At 27.3% G+C, this 16,388-nt stretch overlaps 1 protein-coding gene across 1 annotated transcript; it reads right to left on the bottom strand.

Annotated features, from left to right (window-relative positions):
• Nucleotides 1-5,843: 5,843 nt before the first annotated feature.
• Nucleotides 5,844-15,873, bottom strand: LOC125858692 (serine protease inhibitor 4-like). The gene is made up of 2 exons (XM_049538516.1): nt 15,826-15,873; nt 5,844-6,293 (listed from the first exon to the last, which is right to left on the bottom strand). The coding sequence occupies exons 1-2, from the start codon at nt 15,871-15,873 to the stop codon at nt 5,844-5,846; spliced, it is 498 nt and encodes a 165-aa protein (XP_049394473.1).
• Nucleotides 15,874-16,388: the final 515 nt, after the last annotated feature.

Here is a 16,388-nt window from a genome sequence, read left to right as displayed (position 1 = left end):
CCAATTTATAGACCTGCTAAGGGCATTTTTGACAAACAAAAAATGAATACCTACTACCGCCTTAGACACCTCAAATAAGTTTTATTCATTTTAAATAACTAATATCAAGCTTCAATATTAAGTCACTCTAACACCTTTTCTTTTTTTTACTATCAACAAAAATATATAGTACATAATATGTGTTACACTCAAGTATCAAATTAAATAAAGACATTTCTTATTTGTCTCCAAAATAAATTTTAAATAATAAATTTTGAGTAAAAATAAAAAATGGCCAATAATTCAATTTGTAGGATATTTATTATTTAATTTGGCTTCAACTAAAATAGTTGGTAAAATTAATAAATATTACTTGAGAATATTGTCCATTGTGCTTAAAGAACTCTTGAAACTTGACATCCGATGGAGAACCATTCATGAGATTATTGCACTAATAAAATTAAGGCATTAACATGCAAATGAATAAAGATAAACTTATATGCTTTGATTATAAAAGTAGTCTATCATTATTTGTTTGTAAAAATTGGATGCAGTTAAACATGGTTATTAAAGAATCACTATCGACCGTATCTACCAGATCCTATCATTGAACGAATGGCTTGTGAAGATATGATTTATTAAACATCTTAATTTTTCAATAAAATATTTATTTTTTCAAAATAAGTACTTTTGATCTCATAACAATTATGCTGTTTTTAGCCATGGTAATAGTTAGACGGGTTGGGTTATCTATAGAAAAGTTAAATGTATGAAACAAACCAAATTCAAATTAAACCTATTAATTAGCGATTGAGACGTAATTATTTTTTATATGTACATTGTGAATCACACGTACTAAATGATCCCATAAATCTTAATCGTATTTTGGATAAAAGCCACTTGTCCGCTTAGAGATTTAATGATTTTGGATGCATATGATATTTTCCCTCCGAACACCTTATCTTCACTCTCACTTCTCATAGTCATGTCCACCTTCACCACCTCACACTTTTACTTTTATTATTGTGTGTTCTAATATATTTGTCTAGATTATATATAAATATTTTTAAAATAATATTTTTTATTTACCTACTAAACACATAAGAATTTTATTTTCTTGAGAAACATCTTTCAAAAGAAAAATTTCTTTCTTAACGAATATACCCTAAACAACCACAAATGTTAATATCTAACATTTTGGTTTTAATTGAGTTGAAATGTTTAGAAAGAAAAACAAAGCAGAAATGAAAACTATTAGGCATACAAAAGTACAAAATAGTTAACCAAACAACAATAATTGAGATAGCAAAAATGCAAATAATCTTCTAGTCATGATTTTGTGCTGAAAGTTTTTAGATAACTTTTATATGTACTTCAGTCATTTTGTCTTGGTTTTAATAACCTAAGTTAAAAATGTTTGAAGTTAATTAGTCTTGGCAACAAGGTAAAAGCTCTATAAAATGCTTGAAATTTTGCCTTTATCTAATTTACAACTTCAATAAAAATTGTCTGATTTTTTTTTTTATGATGACCTTCACAAAGGCACACCTTAGACAAAAATGTTTATAGGTCTAGGTTTTAAATTGTAAAATTTATGCTCCATATTAGTTGTTCATCTTTTTAAAAAATAATTTATCCATAATTTTTATTAAAAAAAAACTTTACAAACTTATTTACATTTTTAAAAAAATAAAAAATTATTATAAGGTTAAAAAGAAAAAATAATAATTAATTCTCTCCTAATTTTATAAATTAATAAATAATTTGAGAAAAATATTTTTAAAATATGAACGACTAATATTGAATGAACACTAATCATCAAAGAAATTAAAGAACAGCCAAATTTTCCGTTCTTATCAACTCTACTTGGACTTGCACTGTTGCAGGCCAATAATGGATATATATTATATACTAATGTGCCGATGGGACCATTATTAGACCATAGTTAAAACATGATAATGAAGTACGATGGCTAATTAGTTTTTTTCCCAGTTGCAGTAGGCCTAATAAATATATCGATATCTCTTTAAATTTGGAATACATTTAATTTAGCTATTAGAATCAGGATATGTAACATTTGAACACATGAACAATCAACAAAGTGATCCTATTACAATAGTAAAGTAGAAAGATGTTTTTAAAGCTATCAATAGTTCGAAAACGAAATTAAATTCAGAAGTGTTTTCAATATTTTTGGCTATCATCTATTCTCAACTTTTAAATTTGAGAGTTCATAAATAATATATGTGCTCTCAGTTTTTAAATTCGTTCAACTTCACCATTATTAACATTGTGAAATTAATTCAATGTCAATTGACCGTACTATGGACAAACCCTAAATTACATAAATTGAAACAAAAGATTATACAATAAAATTAATTTAGTACTAAAAATAGCGTAAAAATTGAGGGCTGAAACTAACGAACATGGTTAATTAAATTGAGGAACATCGTATCTTTTTGGCCTAAAAGATATTTGAATACTATACTAATATATATCCACCATTGAAGATAAATACCAACAGGCTAACAATCAAGTTATTTTCATTTTTGTCATGTAATCTTAGCTTGTTAAAGCCAAAAATGAATATTAACATATTAATTAATACTAAAAATTAATTTCATTTTTGTCATGTAATCAAGTTATTTTCATTTTTGCAGTGGTAATGTTGATGTTCTCTAATCTAATACAAGACATCCTTGGTAGACCCCCCATTGCAAACTCGACCGCTAATTTTTTTTGTTAAATAAATAAAAAAATCTGACTATTTAGTTGAGATATTAAATCATCCAACTTTAAATTTATCTAAAATGCAGTACCTTTTTTTTACAAAAATACAATGTATTTTAGTCGGTTATTTTTTTAAAAAAAAATTATGCCTTTTGAGTTATCAAAATAGGATTTCTATTGACCGTAAGCTTAATTTGATAACGCAAAAAAAATTAAAATAAATAAATTGTATATTGTAAGTAATGCACATTTCAACACATGTATGCATATTAGGGGTGAAGCTATATAGTTCTTATGACACTTGTTTAAGCTTGATTTTCTAAAAGAATGTTTGGATGTGTTGTTTGTTTAAATATAATATTTATTTGATGATTAGTTAAATTTAATTTATATCATTAAATTTATTGTTAGGTAATAATGTGATTTTTCATTTTGTGTAATGGTTGATTTAGTATGAATGTATGGTCATAATATTATTATTTTTTTCATTTTGTTTTACTTACTATTTAATAATTGTATTTTATTATTTACTTTTTTTTTATAGTAAATCTACTCCGTACTCTATTTTTCTGGGGTGTTTATCTTTTTGATTTTTTTGACATTATATAATTATTGAAAAAGATACAATTTAATATAACATAATATAATATATTATAAAATGACATGTAACAACCATCCAAAGAAAGTATAAATATATAGTTTCATCAAAAATTGTAGTGATAAAGTGGTAAATTTCGTAGTGAGGTTTAGATTCGAATTATAACAACGAAGTCACTTTTTAATAAATAATATTTTATACCTTTAACATGAGTTTTTTTAAAAAAAATTGAACTCAGATTACGGAATCTCAATACGAATATTGAGCCTAAAAAGCACTCTATAAAAGAAGTTCATAAATAAATAGTCCATTTAATGGCAAATTTTATCCTTTTGTCAATACAAAAAAGTCCATGAATATTCTTTTCCGATATTTGGTATTGCATTTTAGTTCTAAATTAAACACCTTTTACCTGATTTGATTACAAATATATAATAAATTACTTGAATCATCAAAGAAGAATTTGCACATTAATTAATCAGAACCGACAGACTGTTTTTTTTTTTTGGTTTTCCACCCGGTATTCGGAGTCCACATTGGTTTGGTTTCAACTAAAAAAAAAACAACCCGAGACCAAACCAACCCGACATTTTATATATAATTTTAAAATTTTATTTTATACGTAAAAATATTTACTTTGATAGAATTTTCAAATGTTTCTTATACTTTTTCATAGTTTTTATCTTTTAATATATTATTTCATGATTGAAAGTTAGAATTCTTAATGACCCAATAAAGATTATAGTCCATAGATATTGATAATTATAATAAAGCTTAAATCAAAATCAAATTAATACTAATGCAAAAAGAAAATCAATTCAACACTAAGAATGACAATAATATTGAATATTTGTTCTTTAGTTTTACATACGTTAAGACAATTAAAATACATAATCTAATTTTAATTTCCTTTAATATTTAGTCATGTAACTAATACTTATTAAATTTATTTTAGCATGATGTAGTATTTTTAAATTATGATCATACGACTTATTAATTTGCAATATTTGTTTTACGCGATTTCATTATTATTATTATTTTTGAATATTTTAGTGTCATTAATCATATCATATTTTGTGTTATTTTCTTAAGAAACGCTCAGATAGTTTTATTTTGATAGGACTAAAGAAATATTTGAAGTACAAGTAAATTATACGTTTGTACGAATACTTTACCGAAAAAACCCGAGGTTGAAAAACCCAAGTTTTATTGGTTTGGTTTGGTTTATAAATTTAAAATATCCGACACAAATGGTTTGGTTTGATATTTTAAAAATCCGAACCAACCGTATCATGTACACCCGTAGATATGAATCTTATTCCATAATTACTAGTTATAATAACTACTGTAACATTTATATATTTAATTAAGCCAAATAAATATAATCTTTTCTGATTTTCTTTTTTTAAAAAATAGTCTTGCGCCTTGTAAGGCTCATGGCGGTTGAGCCTTACAAGGCTAAAAGTTGTTGTGCCTTGTAACGCTCATGGATTTTTGCGCCTTGCGACGGAAACCCTGATTTAAACGCCGTTACAAATTATTGCCCTTTTGGTTTCATAAATAATTCAGTTGCCCTTTTGAAATTTTCAAAAAAAATTGTTACCCTTTTGATTTCTTAAATCTTGTTATCCTTGAATTTTTCTAGCACTTAAAGTTTTGGTTTCTTAATTTTTTTATTTCTTTCAATGTATTAAGTTTCTTTTTATTTCATTCTAATTAAATAAAAAAATTACTTTATTTTACTATCTTTGTTGTGGTTAAAACTTAAAAATAGTTAAATGAATTCACGTATTTGAAACACAATGACATGTTTTTCTCATATATTATTGGAAAAAAAAATTTCATACCGAATGAATTAAATTATTATTATTTTAATCCAGTAACTTGAACTTAATGATGATTGTGTTTTGATTGTATTTGCATTAGTAATGAAATAACTTGGTGATATCGAAGAAACAGAGTGATTGATTGAAAACATATATAATAAAAATAATATATCCTCGGGGATATTGGAAAATTGTTCTACAAATGAATTTCTACAACAACAATAAACAATGAAACTTCTAGTTCAATTGAATATACGATAAAATTAACTCCTTGTCAAAGCAACATATAATACACATTTGCATTCATTACAATAGTATTTTTTGAGCTTTTTGTTTTTTCCATCCTTAAACCTAATTTAAGTCTACTGGGCATGTCTAATCAAAATTAATATGCAATTGATTAAACATACAAGGATCTTATCCATGAAATACACATCACATAATCAATAACAATGCATATTACAACTTGAACTTAGTCGTAACTCCAATGAAAACTGATCAATAATGAATACTAATGTCGTGACGGTACCGGATGGGATTATCATAAGTAATTAATACATAGCACTTATTAATTACTAAAACTTATTTGTTTGAAAGCAGAAAACTAGCTTTTTTATTCATCATAAGCATTAATATTACATAGAAGCATGCTCCACATTATTTTAGAAAGTGATCGAGCTAGGTTATAATAAGCATAGATAATTAACTAACTATGCATCATTCTTGTTTACTTTGGTGAAGCCAAATGGATAAGGCTTGTTATTGAGAGCCAGACGGGCGTATCCCTTATTTTGGTACAATCCGACATCTGCACAATCAAAATGGCATGTTGGACACATAAATTGACTAGGACAATACCTTAACTTGTAAGAATGAGGTCTCCCCGTCTCATCTTTCTCAATTTTGAACCAGTTCTTTAAGGTATTAGGCCCTGGAATTCCTAAGGTACCACCAGTTATAACAAACCTAGGTGGTGGATTCACCGGCCCTAGCGTGTAATCACCAGCTTTCCAAACAGTTTCGTTAACACATGACTTAGTTGAAGAAGAAGAAGTTGAGAACTTTATACTAACATCTTGGTTTTCAGAAACGAAATGACTTCCAAATTTCATAGTATAAAACAACACAGGTGTGTTGTTATCAAATTCACCAGAACTGTCCTGCACAATGCCATTTGGGCATTTGGTGTTTCCAAGATTAGCTAAGTATAGGGAATACTGATAATGGAGTACTCCTCGTCTATCTTGAGTGGTTCGCCCTCCATGTCCAGCACAGCATGGGATACATCATTCCCATTATTAGAAAATTCATGAGAAAAGGCAACCAAACTTGAAACCAACAGGAAACTCAATATAGTACTAATACACTTCTTCATCTTTAATTTGTTTGTGTGTTTTACTTGCTATGACTCTATCTCCAATTTATAGAGCTGCTAAGGGCATTTTTGACAAACAAAAAATGACCTTTTATTTTAGGTTATAATCACCTAAAGAAAATAAGTACATAACATTTTTTTTTTTAACAAATAAATAATGATCACCCCCCACTCCCCCCACCCCCGGCCCCGACTGTCAAAGTTAGCGTCAAACAACTATATATTTATTTATTCATTTATTTATTTATTTTCTTGTAAATTCCAAACTCAACTTAAAAATAATAATTAAATATTCCATTGCAAAACTACATAAAGTTCCCAGTTTTATTTTCTCAATTTTTATTGTGGTAAAAAAGTTGAGAAATTAACACTGTCAATTTAATTTTTGTAGTTAAAGAAATTTTATGATTTCGTGGATAGTCATAAGTTCGAACTTTTGTAGCTATTACTAGATATTAGCCCTGACTAGCTTTTAAATTCATAGCTAAAATTTAGTACTCCCTCTGTTCCATTTTATATGAGGTACTTTGACTCGGCACGAAGTTTAAGAAAAGAAGGAAGACTTTTAAAACTTGTAGTCCAAAATGATGGAAATTTGTGTGGCTGTAAATCATTTCATTAAGGGTAAAATAGACATTTTACAGCTAAATTGTTACTTAAAATAGAAATGTGTCATTTTTTTTTGGACTGACTAAAAAGGAAAGTAAGTCATATAAATTGGGACAGAGGGAGTAGTAAAGTTCCCATTTTTATGTTCTCAACTTCAATTATATAGTAATGAAGTTGAGAAATAACGGTCACATTAATTTTTATAGCTAAGAAAGTTAATGAAATTGTGGATAGTCATGAAACTCGATTTTTTGTAGCTTTTACAAGATCATCCTTAAAAGTTCTTTTTTATTAAATTTGAAAGAACTTAAAATAAGTTATTCAAACATATTCTAACTTATAATTAAATTCTAACTTATAATATTTTAATTTATGATGCTTATAATTAAATTCTAACGTATAATATTTTAATTTATACATCATAAGTTAAAGCTAAATTAAATAGGCTCTTGGTTAACTATATACTAGTACAAGGTGTCCGTGATAGCACGAGTCAATATCTTAATATTTTTTATTTTAATTTATATGATATAGATAGAATTTAGAAAGTTGATTAAATTTTAATGTGATTTTTGGATATTTAAGTTGTTAATTACTTTTTGTTTGCGCAAATTTACTGTGAAGAGTTTCATTAAGATGTCCATAATTAATGTACTTTTCGTCATCGGTCGTTGATTTTTCACTCAAAGTAGTTACAAGATATAAACAAATATTACTGACGTTCAAAATAATTAAAGTCGTAGCTAAAATGGATTCCATAAAGCAATAACTAAAGAATATGAATTTAAAACTAAAAGTCATAGCTACAACAGATTTCATAATTTCGAAAAAATTATACACTAATTAAATTAAAGTAGAATAAAAGAAGTAATTTTTTTTTGAAATATTTTTTCGAAACACGCTGAAGCATGCACGTCTTCTTGAATTTACAACTAAAATTCATAGCTAAAACGAATTCCATAATTTCAAAAAAATTATACCCTAATTATATTAAAGTAGAACAAAAGAAATAAATTTTTAATTTTTTTTTAAAAAGCACGCTGAAGAAGGCATGTCGATGGAGACGAAACTAAAATTCATAGCTAAAACAGATTCCATAATTTCGGAAAATACACTAATTAAATTAAAATAGAACAAAATAAATAAATTTTTAAGTTTTTTTAAAAAAAATACGTTGAAGCAGGCACATCGACGGATATACAAAAATTATACAGTAATTAAATTAAAGTAAAATAAAAAAATAATTTTTTAATTTTTTTTTAAAAATACACTGAAGCAGATACGTCAATGAAGACATGCTTACTTCAACATCAACGGTAAAAAAATGCACTAAAATAAATACGTCGACGAAGACGTGCCTGCTTCAGCAATTGGACCCCTTATATGAATAATAATTGATCCCATGAGCACCTCGTACCAAAACATAAATAAAGTGATCTTTTTACGGAATATAATATTTGTGGCTCTACATATATATTCTTGGTGAAATTATTTATTTTGTACTAGGCACATTTATTGTCAGTCTGTGAGGCCCTCTTTGGCTGCCAGTATATTATGGGACCCACTATTTCAATTTCTTATTTTTTTCCTCCTCCAATTTTAATCTTTTCTCTTACTTTTTCTTTCTCATCACACATTGTCTTCTTCTTTTTTCAACTTCTTTAACTCTTAACGTATTTTTAATTTAAATTCATTGAGAAACTTTGGGTTTAAAAATAAATGGGCGAAAAATTATTTAAGGAAAAATTTAAATTCTTTTGGCTGAGTTTGAAGAAATTAACAATAGTGAAACTACAAAATAATCGAATTCTCACCAACAAAGTATATATTCATATAGTCAACTAATTGAACTACTAAAATTTAATCGACCTTAGTTATTACACTTAAATATAGAATCTAATTTTAATTGTTTAAATTTTGGTCATAATTTATTTTTTGACATTTCAATCTTAATTATTAATTTTTATTTTATTTTATAACCACTTAATATATCTGAATACTTAATATTTATAATAATGTGTTAATGATATTAAGCATCCAATTATCTTTCTTATTTTTATATTTGTTAAATTATTTATTTACTTGGCATCTCTAGACTCTACAATAATATATTATTGCTAAACAAAAATTAATAGAAATAAAAAGTCAACCAAGTGAATTTATGAAAACACGAAATAATAGTAATATTAATACTTTTATTTTGCACTAAGAGGTAGGATTTAAAAAAAAAAAAAAAACCTGTAGGAATGTTGGTAAAAAAAAGGATGCAGAAATAAAAGAAAAAAGATGTTTTGCAAAGAAAAAAAATGCGAACGAAGAACAAACTAAAATTTGAGAAAATGGAAGAGTGAGAAAAAAAATGTGACAACGAACCCACAAATACACTTATCAAAAATAAATTGTGCCCTCATACAAATAATCTTCATATTTTAATTATATATTTATATTCACCATTCAGTACCGATAACAGGCTAACGATAGCACAAATAATGAATATTCGGGACCCATGAGATTATCCCATAACTAAACGTGTCAATGAAGTACAATGACAAATTTTACTTTATGTGGGTTTTCTTCAAAATAATAATAATTCATTCTTTAAGGGCGTTTTGATCATGCGATATAAAATCAAGATATATAATCATGATATAGTATTATAATATGAAATTATGAAATGAAATTGAAGTTTTATTTGGATATGCAATACGAAATTTTAGTATTATATAATTTCTCATACTCATAAGAATCTAATAAGTTGTAAAACTATTAAAATAACCTCAATTGTTTATTCAATCTTACCAAATAAACAAAAAATTATAAAATCGTATAATAAATTATTACAAAGTTATTTGTTTCCCACTTAAGTAACTGTTTCATCAAACTTTAATTCAATAAAAAAATTGAACATAAATTGTAGTGAACAAGTCTTTAATATAATCCTCTCACATAATACGGACAATCTTCTCACGTTGAACTTGCATTTCTCGATCATGTGACCGAGAAGACAAACCAACATTGTTACTTTGAGCCATTTTTTTGGTCAATATCATCCATAACTATATTTTCATGATCATAGACCATAAATATTTCATTACTCCTTTTAGCAAATAATTATGTAACATTGCACAAGCTATGACAATTTTCACTTGTGTGTTAATATCATAATGATTCATGCCTTGTTTCAGTATTTTGAAATCTATTTTTCCAAGCTCCAAAAGTCTGTGGGGTTATTTTAACAAAATATAAATTTGTGGATCAATTTTTGTGTTTAAAAAATTTCAAATCATGTTATGGAATTCCCATATAATTAAACTCACCATGTCATTAATTGTTTTCTTAATATGTGTTAATTCAAAAGTGAACAAGTAATTAGGGACAGAGAGAGTAGTATCTATTGTCCTTCAATGTGTGAGACATATAATAGCTTAGTAATAATTAGTATAGAGACTTGCTATTTTAACAAATAATTAAAAGGTAAGGTTGGTAGACGTTAGCAGAGTAAATTTCGTCCAATTTTGTGTTCATTACCAAAAGTCATCATGTAGGAGGTACGTTCAAAATAATTACTTTAAAAAGTGATCATATTCGATCTTAATCAAATATAACTTTAACTCCAATTTTAATTTTTTTAAATAATACTTCCTCCGTTCCCTTTTAGTTGTTATGTTACACTTTTCAAAAATTAATTTGAATTATTTTTAAAGTGAAATAGATTACATTGAAGATATAAAAATTTAGATATTCAAAAACTATACGAAAAGTACTATAAATTACAATTTTTTGCATATCAGTTCGACGAAAAAATACATTGTAAAATGTTAGTCAAAGTTCTTATCATTTAACTCTTAAAAAGAAAACCATGACAACTAAAAAAAGATGGAGTGAATATAAATATATTTAATTTAACAAATGAATAAAGTTGAACTTATATGCTTTGATTATAAAAGTAATCTAACATTATTTGTTTATTAAATTTGGATGCAGTTAAACATGGTTATATAATTAAAGAATCACTTCGACTGTAATTTATTAAACGAATGGCTTGTGAATATATGATTTGTTAAACACTTTAATTTATTAAAAAAATATTATTATTTTTCAAAAGAAGTACTTTTGATCTCATAACAACAATGCGGCTTTCAACCATGGTGATACTTAGACGGTTTAGGTTCTCTATAGAAAAGTTAAATGTATTGAACAAATCAAATTTAAATTAAACCTATTAATTAGCGATTGAGATGTAATAATTTTTATATGTACATTGTGAATCACACGTACTCAATGATCCTGTAAATCTTAATGGTATTTTGGATAAAAGTCACCTAGCTGCTTAGAGATTTAATGATATATTTTGGATGCATTTGATATTTTCTCTCTAAACACCTTATCTCTATTCCCACTTTCTATAGTTTTCATCTTCACCACCCTACACTTTTACTAATATTGATATGTCTTTTAATATTATTTGTTTAAATTATATATAAATAATTCTAAAATAATATTTTTATTTATCTATTGAACACATAAAAAAAAAATCCTTGAAAAACATCTTTCAAAAGAATATTTTCTTTCATATCGAATATACCCTGAATAATCACAAATGTTAATGTCAACATTTTGGTTTTTGAGTTCAAATGTTGGGAAGAAAAACAAAATAGAGGGAGGTGGGGCTGATTTTTTGTGAAAAAAGTTTAATGGGTGTGTTGGATTTGATTTATTTTGCGGAAAAATCAAATGCATCCAAGTAAATCATTAAAACTTTAAGGGATAGTCTGGTGTGAAGGATAACATCAAATAGTTTTAGGATTAAATTATACTGCCATTTAATTTGTATTTGATTGGCAAGTTTGGAATAACTTATTCTGAAATTAATAATTAGTACCGGGATAAGTTATCACTCTCCTTGGGTGGTATAGTAATCCAGGGATATCTTATCCCGGGATAAAAAAAATGACAATAATATTCTTTTAAACCCTTTTTATACATCATTTTTCACATTTATTAAGGGTATATTTGTAAACAAAGAAATTGCTTTTAAGATTTATTACTTTGAATACAACAAATCAAACACTCCATAAAATATAATCTTAGCATAACTTATCTATCATAATTTATCCTATCATAACATGAATTCAAACCAAACGACTCCTAAGTGGTAGAAGAGATCACTTATCCAAGATACCATTGAATTTACTGGACCATTTAGGCCTTGTTTGAATTGGTTTATTTTAATGTGTTTTTTAAGTTAAAATATCTTTTAAACATTTTAAAAGTATTTGGAAAATTTTAAAAAGTACTTATAATCACTTATTTTTAATCTAAAAAAATAAAAATAGGCCAAAAGTCATCATAAGTTTGAATTTTTATTTATGACTTTTGGCTTATAAGTCAAAAGCAATAAGTCAGTCCAAAAATGCTCTAAGTACTAAATTGATGTGACACCCCATCTTAAAATAGGAAGTCTCACACATCGATAAAACACACGAGAGATGTTGGGTATATAAGTAAGCATGTTTTTACTAACTAGCTAGTGACACGTTTTAAAGTTGTGCGGGTCTAGGCCTAAAGTGGACAATATCACTAGCGAGATAGGCTGTTACAAATGGTATCAGAGCTACTCTTGTGTTAGCCTTGTCGGTGTGAGCCAGAGTTTAACTAATTTTAGGAAAATCTAGGTAAGGTGGAACAAACTTCAATGCTGAGTCTAGGCAAATCCCACGTACTACCCCAGAAATTTTTTGAGCTAAGACTTGAACCATCCTTCGTAGTGAGTAAGTTTTTACCAAGGAATTTAAAATTTTTCTAAGTGTTAAGGTCACTAGATATAGCACCTTGAGTTCCAAAAAGAATTAAAGATAATTCATTCAAGTCATTCCTAGGTTCCTTTAAGTTTTGGGTCAACTTCAAACAACCATAACTTTTAGCAAAGGATGAGTTAGGTGGCCCACAAGATGTCAAATGAAAGGTCTTTGAATTATCTTTCCAACGCCACTGGATTTGCTAAGTTTAGAGCTCGGATGAGTGAGATATGCTCTTTTGAAGTCAGGCTGTCCAGTTAAGGAAAGTCACCCAAAAATAGAAGAGGTATTTTCTTCTAAACGCGAATTTCACCCAATTAAGGGTCTAAATTGATTAATTTGAGTTGAAAAGAATGAAATTCCTTGAGAAAGACTTATCTTGAAAAGAATCTTGAAAAAGATTGAAAGAATCTTGAATGGAGTCTTCTACTTTGATTTTTCCTTAGGATTTTGCCCTAGGGTTTGAGAGAGAAGAGAATGATGGATTAAAAATTAAAAAATCTGATTGTTTTGATCTTTTTATTAGTCAAGAATTTCGTTTAGAATTTTTTTGGAAGTAAAAGACAAAAACGAGCCTTTTTAATATTTTTCCGTCGGCTAATTCGTAACAGCACTGTATCGGGTTACTAAAATGGTCATAACTTTTTAGATGATTCCTTAATGCTTTTTAGCATAGACTAGTGGATCCACTTAGTAATAGGTCTTATACCTTGGCAAAGTATAGGACAGTTCTGGCAGCGTGGGCGAGACATTATATCATCACATAGCTCATAGTGATGGTTGTCGGTTAGAGAAACTTTCACAGAGATATTTTTTTATTCTTATATACACAAAGTTATATTGTATTGTTATATACAAACTGAGTTATTATTGTATTATTCAATACATTGAGGTGTTATCTATTATTTTAAAAGCTTTCCATATATTGCATCTTTTATTGTTGCTTTATCTTGAGTTGAGTACCTTTGAGTTGAGTATCTTAATCTCAAGTTGAGTTTAGTTGAGTGAGTTGAGAAGAAGTAAATATGTTTCTTTTTTTTCAAGATCAAGCTTATGTTTATACTTTAGAATTCCCCTTACATGTTCGTACATTAATTATCATGTACTAAACCATTTGACCTGCATCGTTTCATGATGCAGATACAAGTATTCAGGATCATCAATATGGGTTCCGTTGAGGTCATGGGATATTCTAGTCAGCTTTTGTGAGCCTTCTTATATTTCGGAGGACTTCACTTTTATTTTGCAGCTAGTAGTTTGAGATGTCTTGGGTCTTGTCTCGATATTCTTTTGTAACAGTAGAGGCTTCATAGATAGATAGTAGTGTTTGAGAAGTTTGTTTCATTTATCTTATTAAATGTTTTAAAGACTTGAGTTGCCTATTATTGGCTAGTTGAATATTCTATTTATATTCATAGTAAATCATTTGAGTTAAAGCTTTGTATTTGAGTTTCATGAATTTTATTCAGTTTTTAAGTTTTTGTATGCTTGAGTTAGTCTTCCGCTTGTAGTCAACCAGGATAAGGGTTCGCTTGGGGACCAGCAATGGTTCTCGAGTGCCGACCACGTCCAGGGTGTAGACTCGGATTGTGACATCCCATGTGGTGGGGCAAACTTCAGCGAGGACACTGAGTTCATAGAAGGGGTGTACGTGACACCCTATCTTAAGATAAGAAGTTCCACATTTTCAAAACACAAGATAGATATTAGGAATTATATAAGTAAGCAGACCTTATCAACTAGTGACGCGTTTTAAAAGCCGTCCACGTAGGTCGAGAGTGGACAATATCACTAGCGATGCGCCGTTACAAATGATTCCTTTATGGAGCTTGTTTTCTTTACAAATTTATTAGGGTTGTCATTTTTTTTCATTTTTATTTTTTTAATAAAAAACTTGTTTTCTATATTTTTACCAATCAAACAATTAAAAAATATTTTTTTTCATATCAAATACACTCTTGGTTATATTGTTTGGTTGGTGGGAGAAAAATAATAATTATATGGTAAAATATAAAATTATTTTATTTTGTGTTTGACTATGAATATTAATAAATCTCGAGACACCACATTTATACTAAAATAAATTTTGATTTATATAACCACACATTTGATAACAACAAAGTAATTATGGCCTACTGTTCCTTTTTGTTGAGTAGTTACAATGTAATTACTTTTTGTGTACTACTTCACTGCTTATAATAAAATGAATTAAAACAAAAAATTACTTACACGGTTAAATCAGTCAAAAAATTATAAATTGATTACTCTTAACTTGTAATTTCACAACTTATAATTTGCATTTTTCACCTATACATTGTTATATAGCTTTTGGCATTCTTAGAAAATATTTTCTCTAAAAAAATAAATCTCTTTAAAATGAAAAGAAATGACTTTATCATTGAAACTAGGGAAAAAAAATTTCCACAAGTAACACTTACAATGATTGTGTTCACCCCACACTACATTAAAAATACTTCATATGTCCCTCATTACTTGTCGACTTTTGAATTGACACACCTATTAAGAAAATAAGTATTGACATAGTGAGTTTATCATTTTATCTATATTATTATGAAGTTAACGAATTAAAAACTTTAGATTTTCAAGAAGTTCTACCTTTTTCAGAGTAATTTATTGAGGGTATAATAGGTAAAAATAGTTTGTCTTTTCTTGATTTGTCAAAATGGACAAGTAATTAGGGACAACTAAAAAAGGAAAAATGAATAAGTAATTAGAGACAGAGGGAGTAATTTTTAGCTTCATTGGATCCAAAGTCGCTATAGACTTTAGGAATATTTTCAAAAAGTGTTAATTGCCGCTAAAATACATATATATAGCAATAACTAAACTATTGTCTTTAATTAATTTTTGCTAAAGATCATTTTACTGTAGTGCCACCCCTCCAAATACCTTACCTTCATTCTCACTCCTCGTAGCCCCATCCTCACCATCCCACATCCTTACTTCTACAGTTTTACTATTGCATTTCTTAGTAATTATCTAGATTATATAAAATTACTTTTAAAGTAATATTTTTTATTTACTTAGTGAACACAATTTTATTTTCTTAAAAAACATCTTTCAAAAGAATATTTTTCATTAAAATTATTTTCTTTTATACCGAACACACCCTGGACAACCACAAATGATTGTATTAGATTTGATTTATTTTGTGAAAAAAATCAAATGCATCCAAATAAACCATTAAAACTCTAAGCGGAAGTGGCTTTTATCCAAGAATATATCATTGAAATTTACTGGACGATGGTCTATGGGTGTGGTAGAATTGATTTATTTTACCGAGCTTGTTTTTTCTACAATTTTATCAGGAGATGGAGACATATTTATCATTATAAAATAAAACTTGTTTTTTTCCATATTTTGACTATCAAACACAATAAAATTAGAAAATATATTTTTTCCATATCAAATACTTAGTTGGTGGGATAAGGATGATATTTCCATGATAATAT

Source organism: Solanum stenotomum, chromosome 3 (assembly GCF_019186545.1).
Source record: "Solanum stenotomum isolate F172 chromosome 3, ASM1918654v1, whole genome shotgun sequence".
NCBI classification, from domain to species: Eukaryota; Viridiplantae; Streptophyta; class Magnoliopsida; order Solanales; family Solanaceae; genus Solanum; species Solanum stenotomum.
Note: the sequence above shows the minus strand (reverse complement) of the source record. Positions and strands in the feature narration are given on the sequence as shown.

What these genes read in the sequence shown, in the direction of transcription:
- LOC125858692 (XM_049538516.1), bottom strand. Translation starts at nt 15,873, where the DNA reads ATGTGGGATGGTGAGGATGGGGCTACGAGGAGTGAGAATGAAGGTAAG. An exon ending in GGAGTGAGAATGAAGGTAAG is followed by an intron (nt 6,294 to 15,825) that starts GTATTTGGAGGG and finishes GGCATTGTGCAG; the next exon opens with GACAGTTCTGGTGAATTTGA.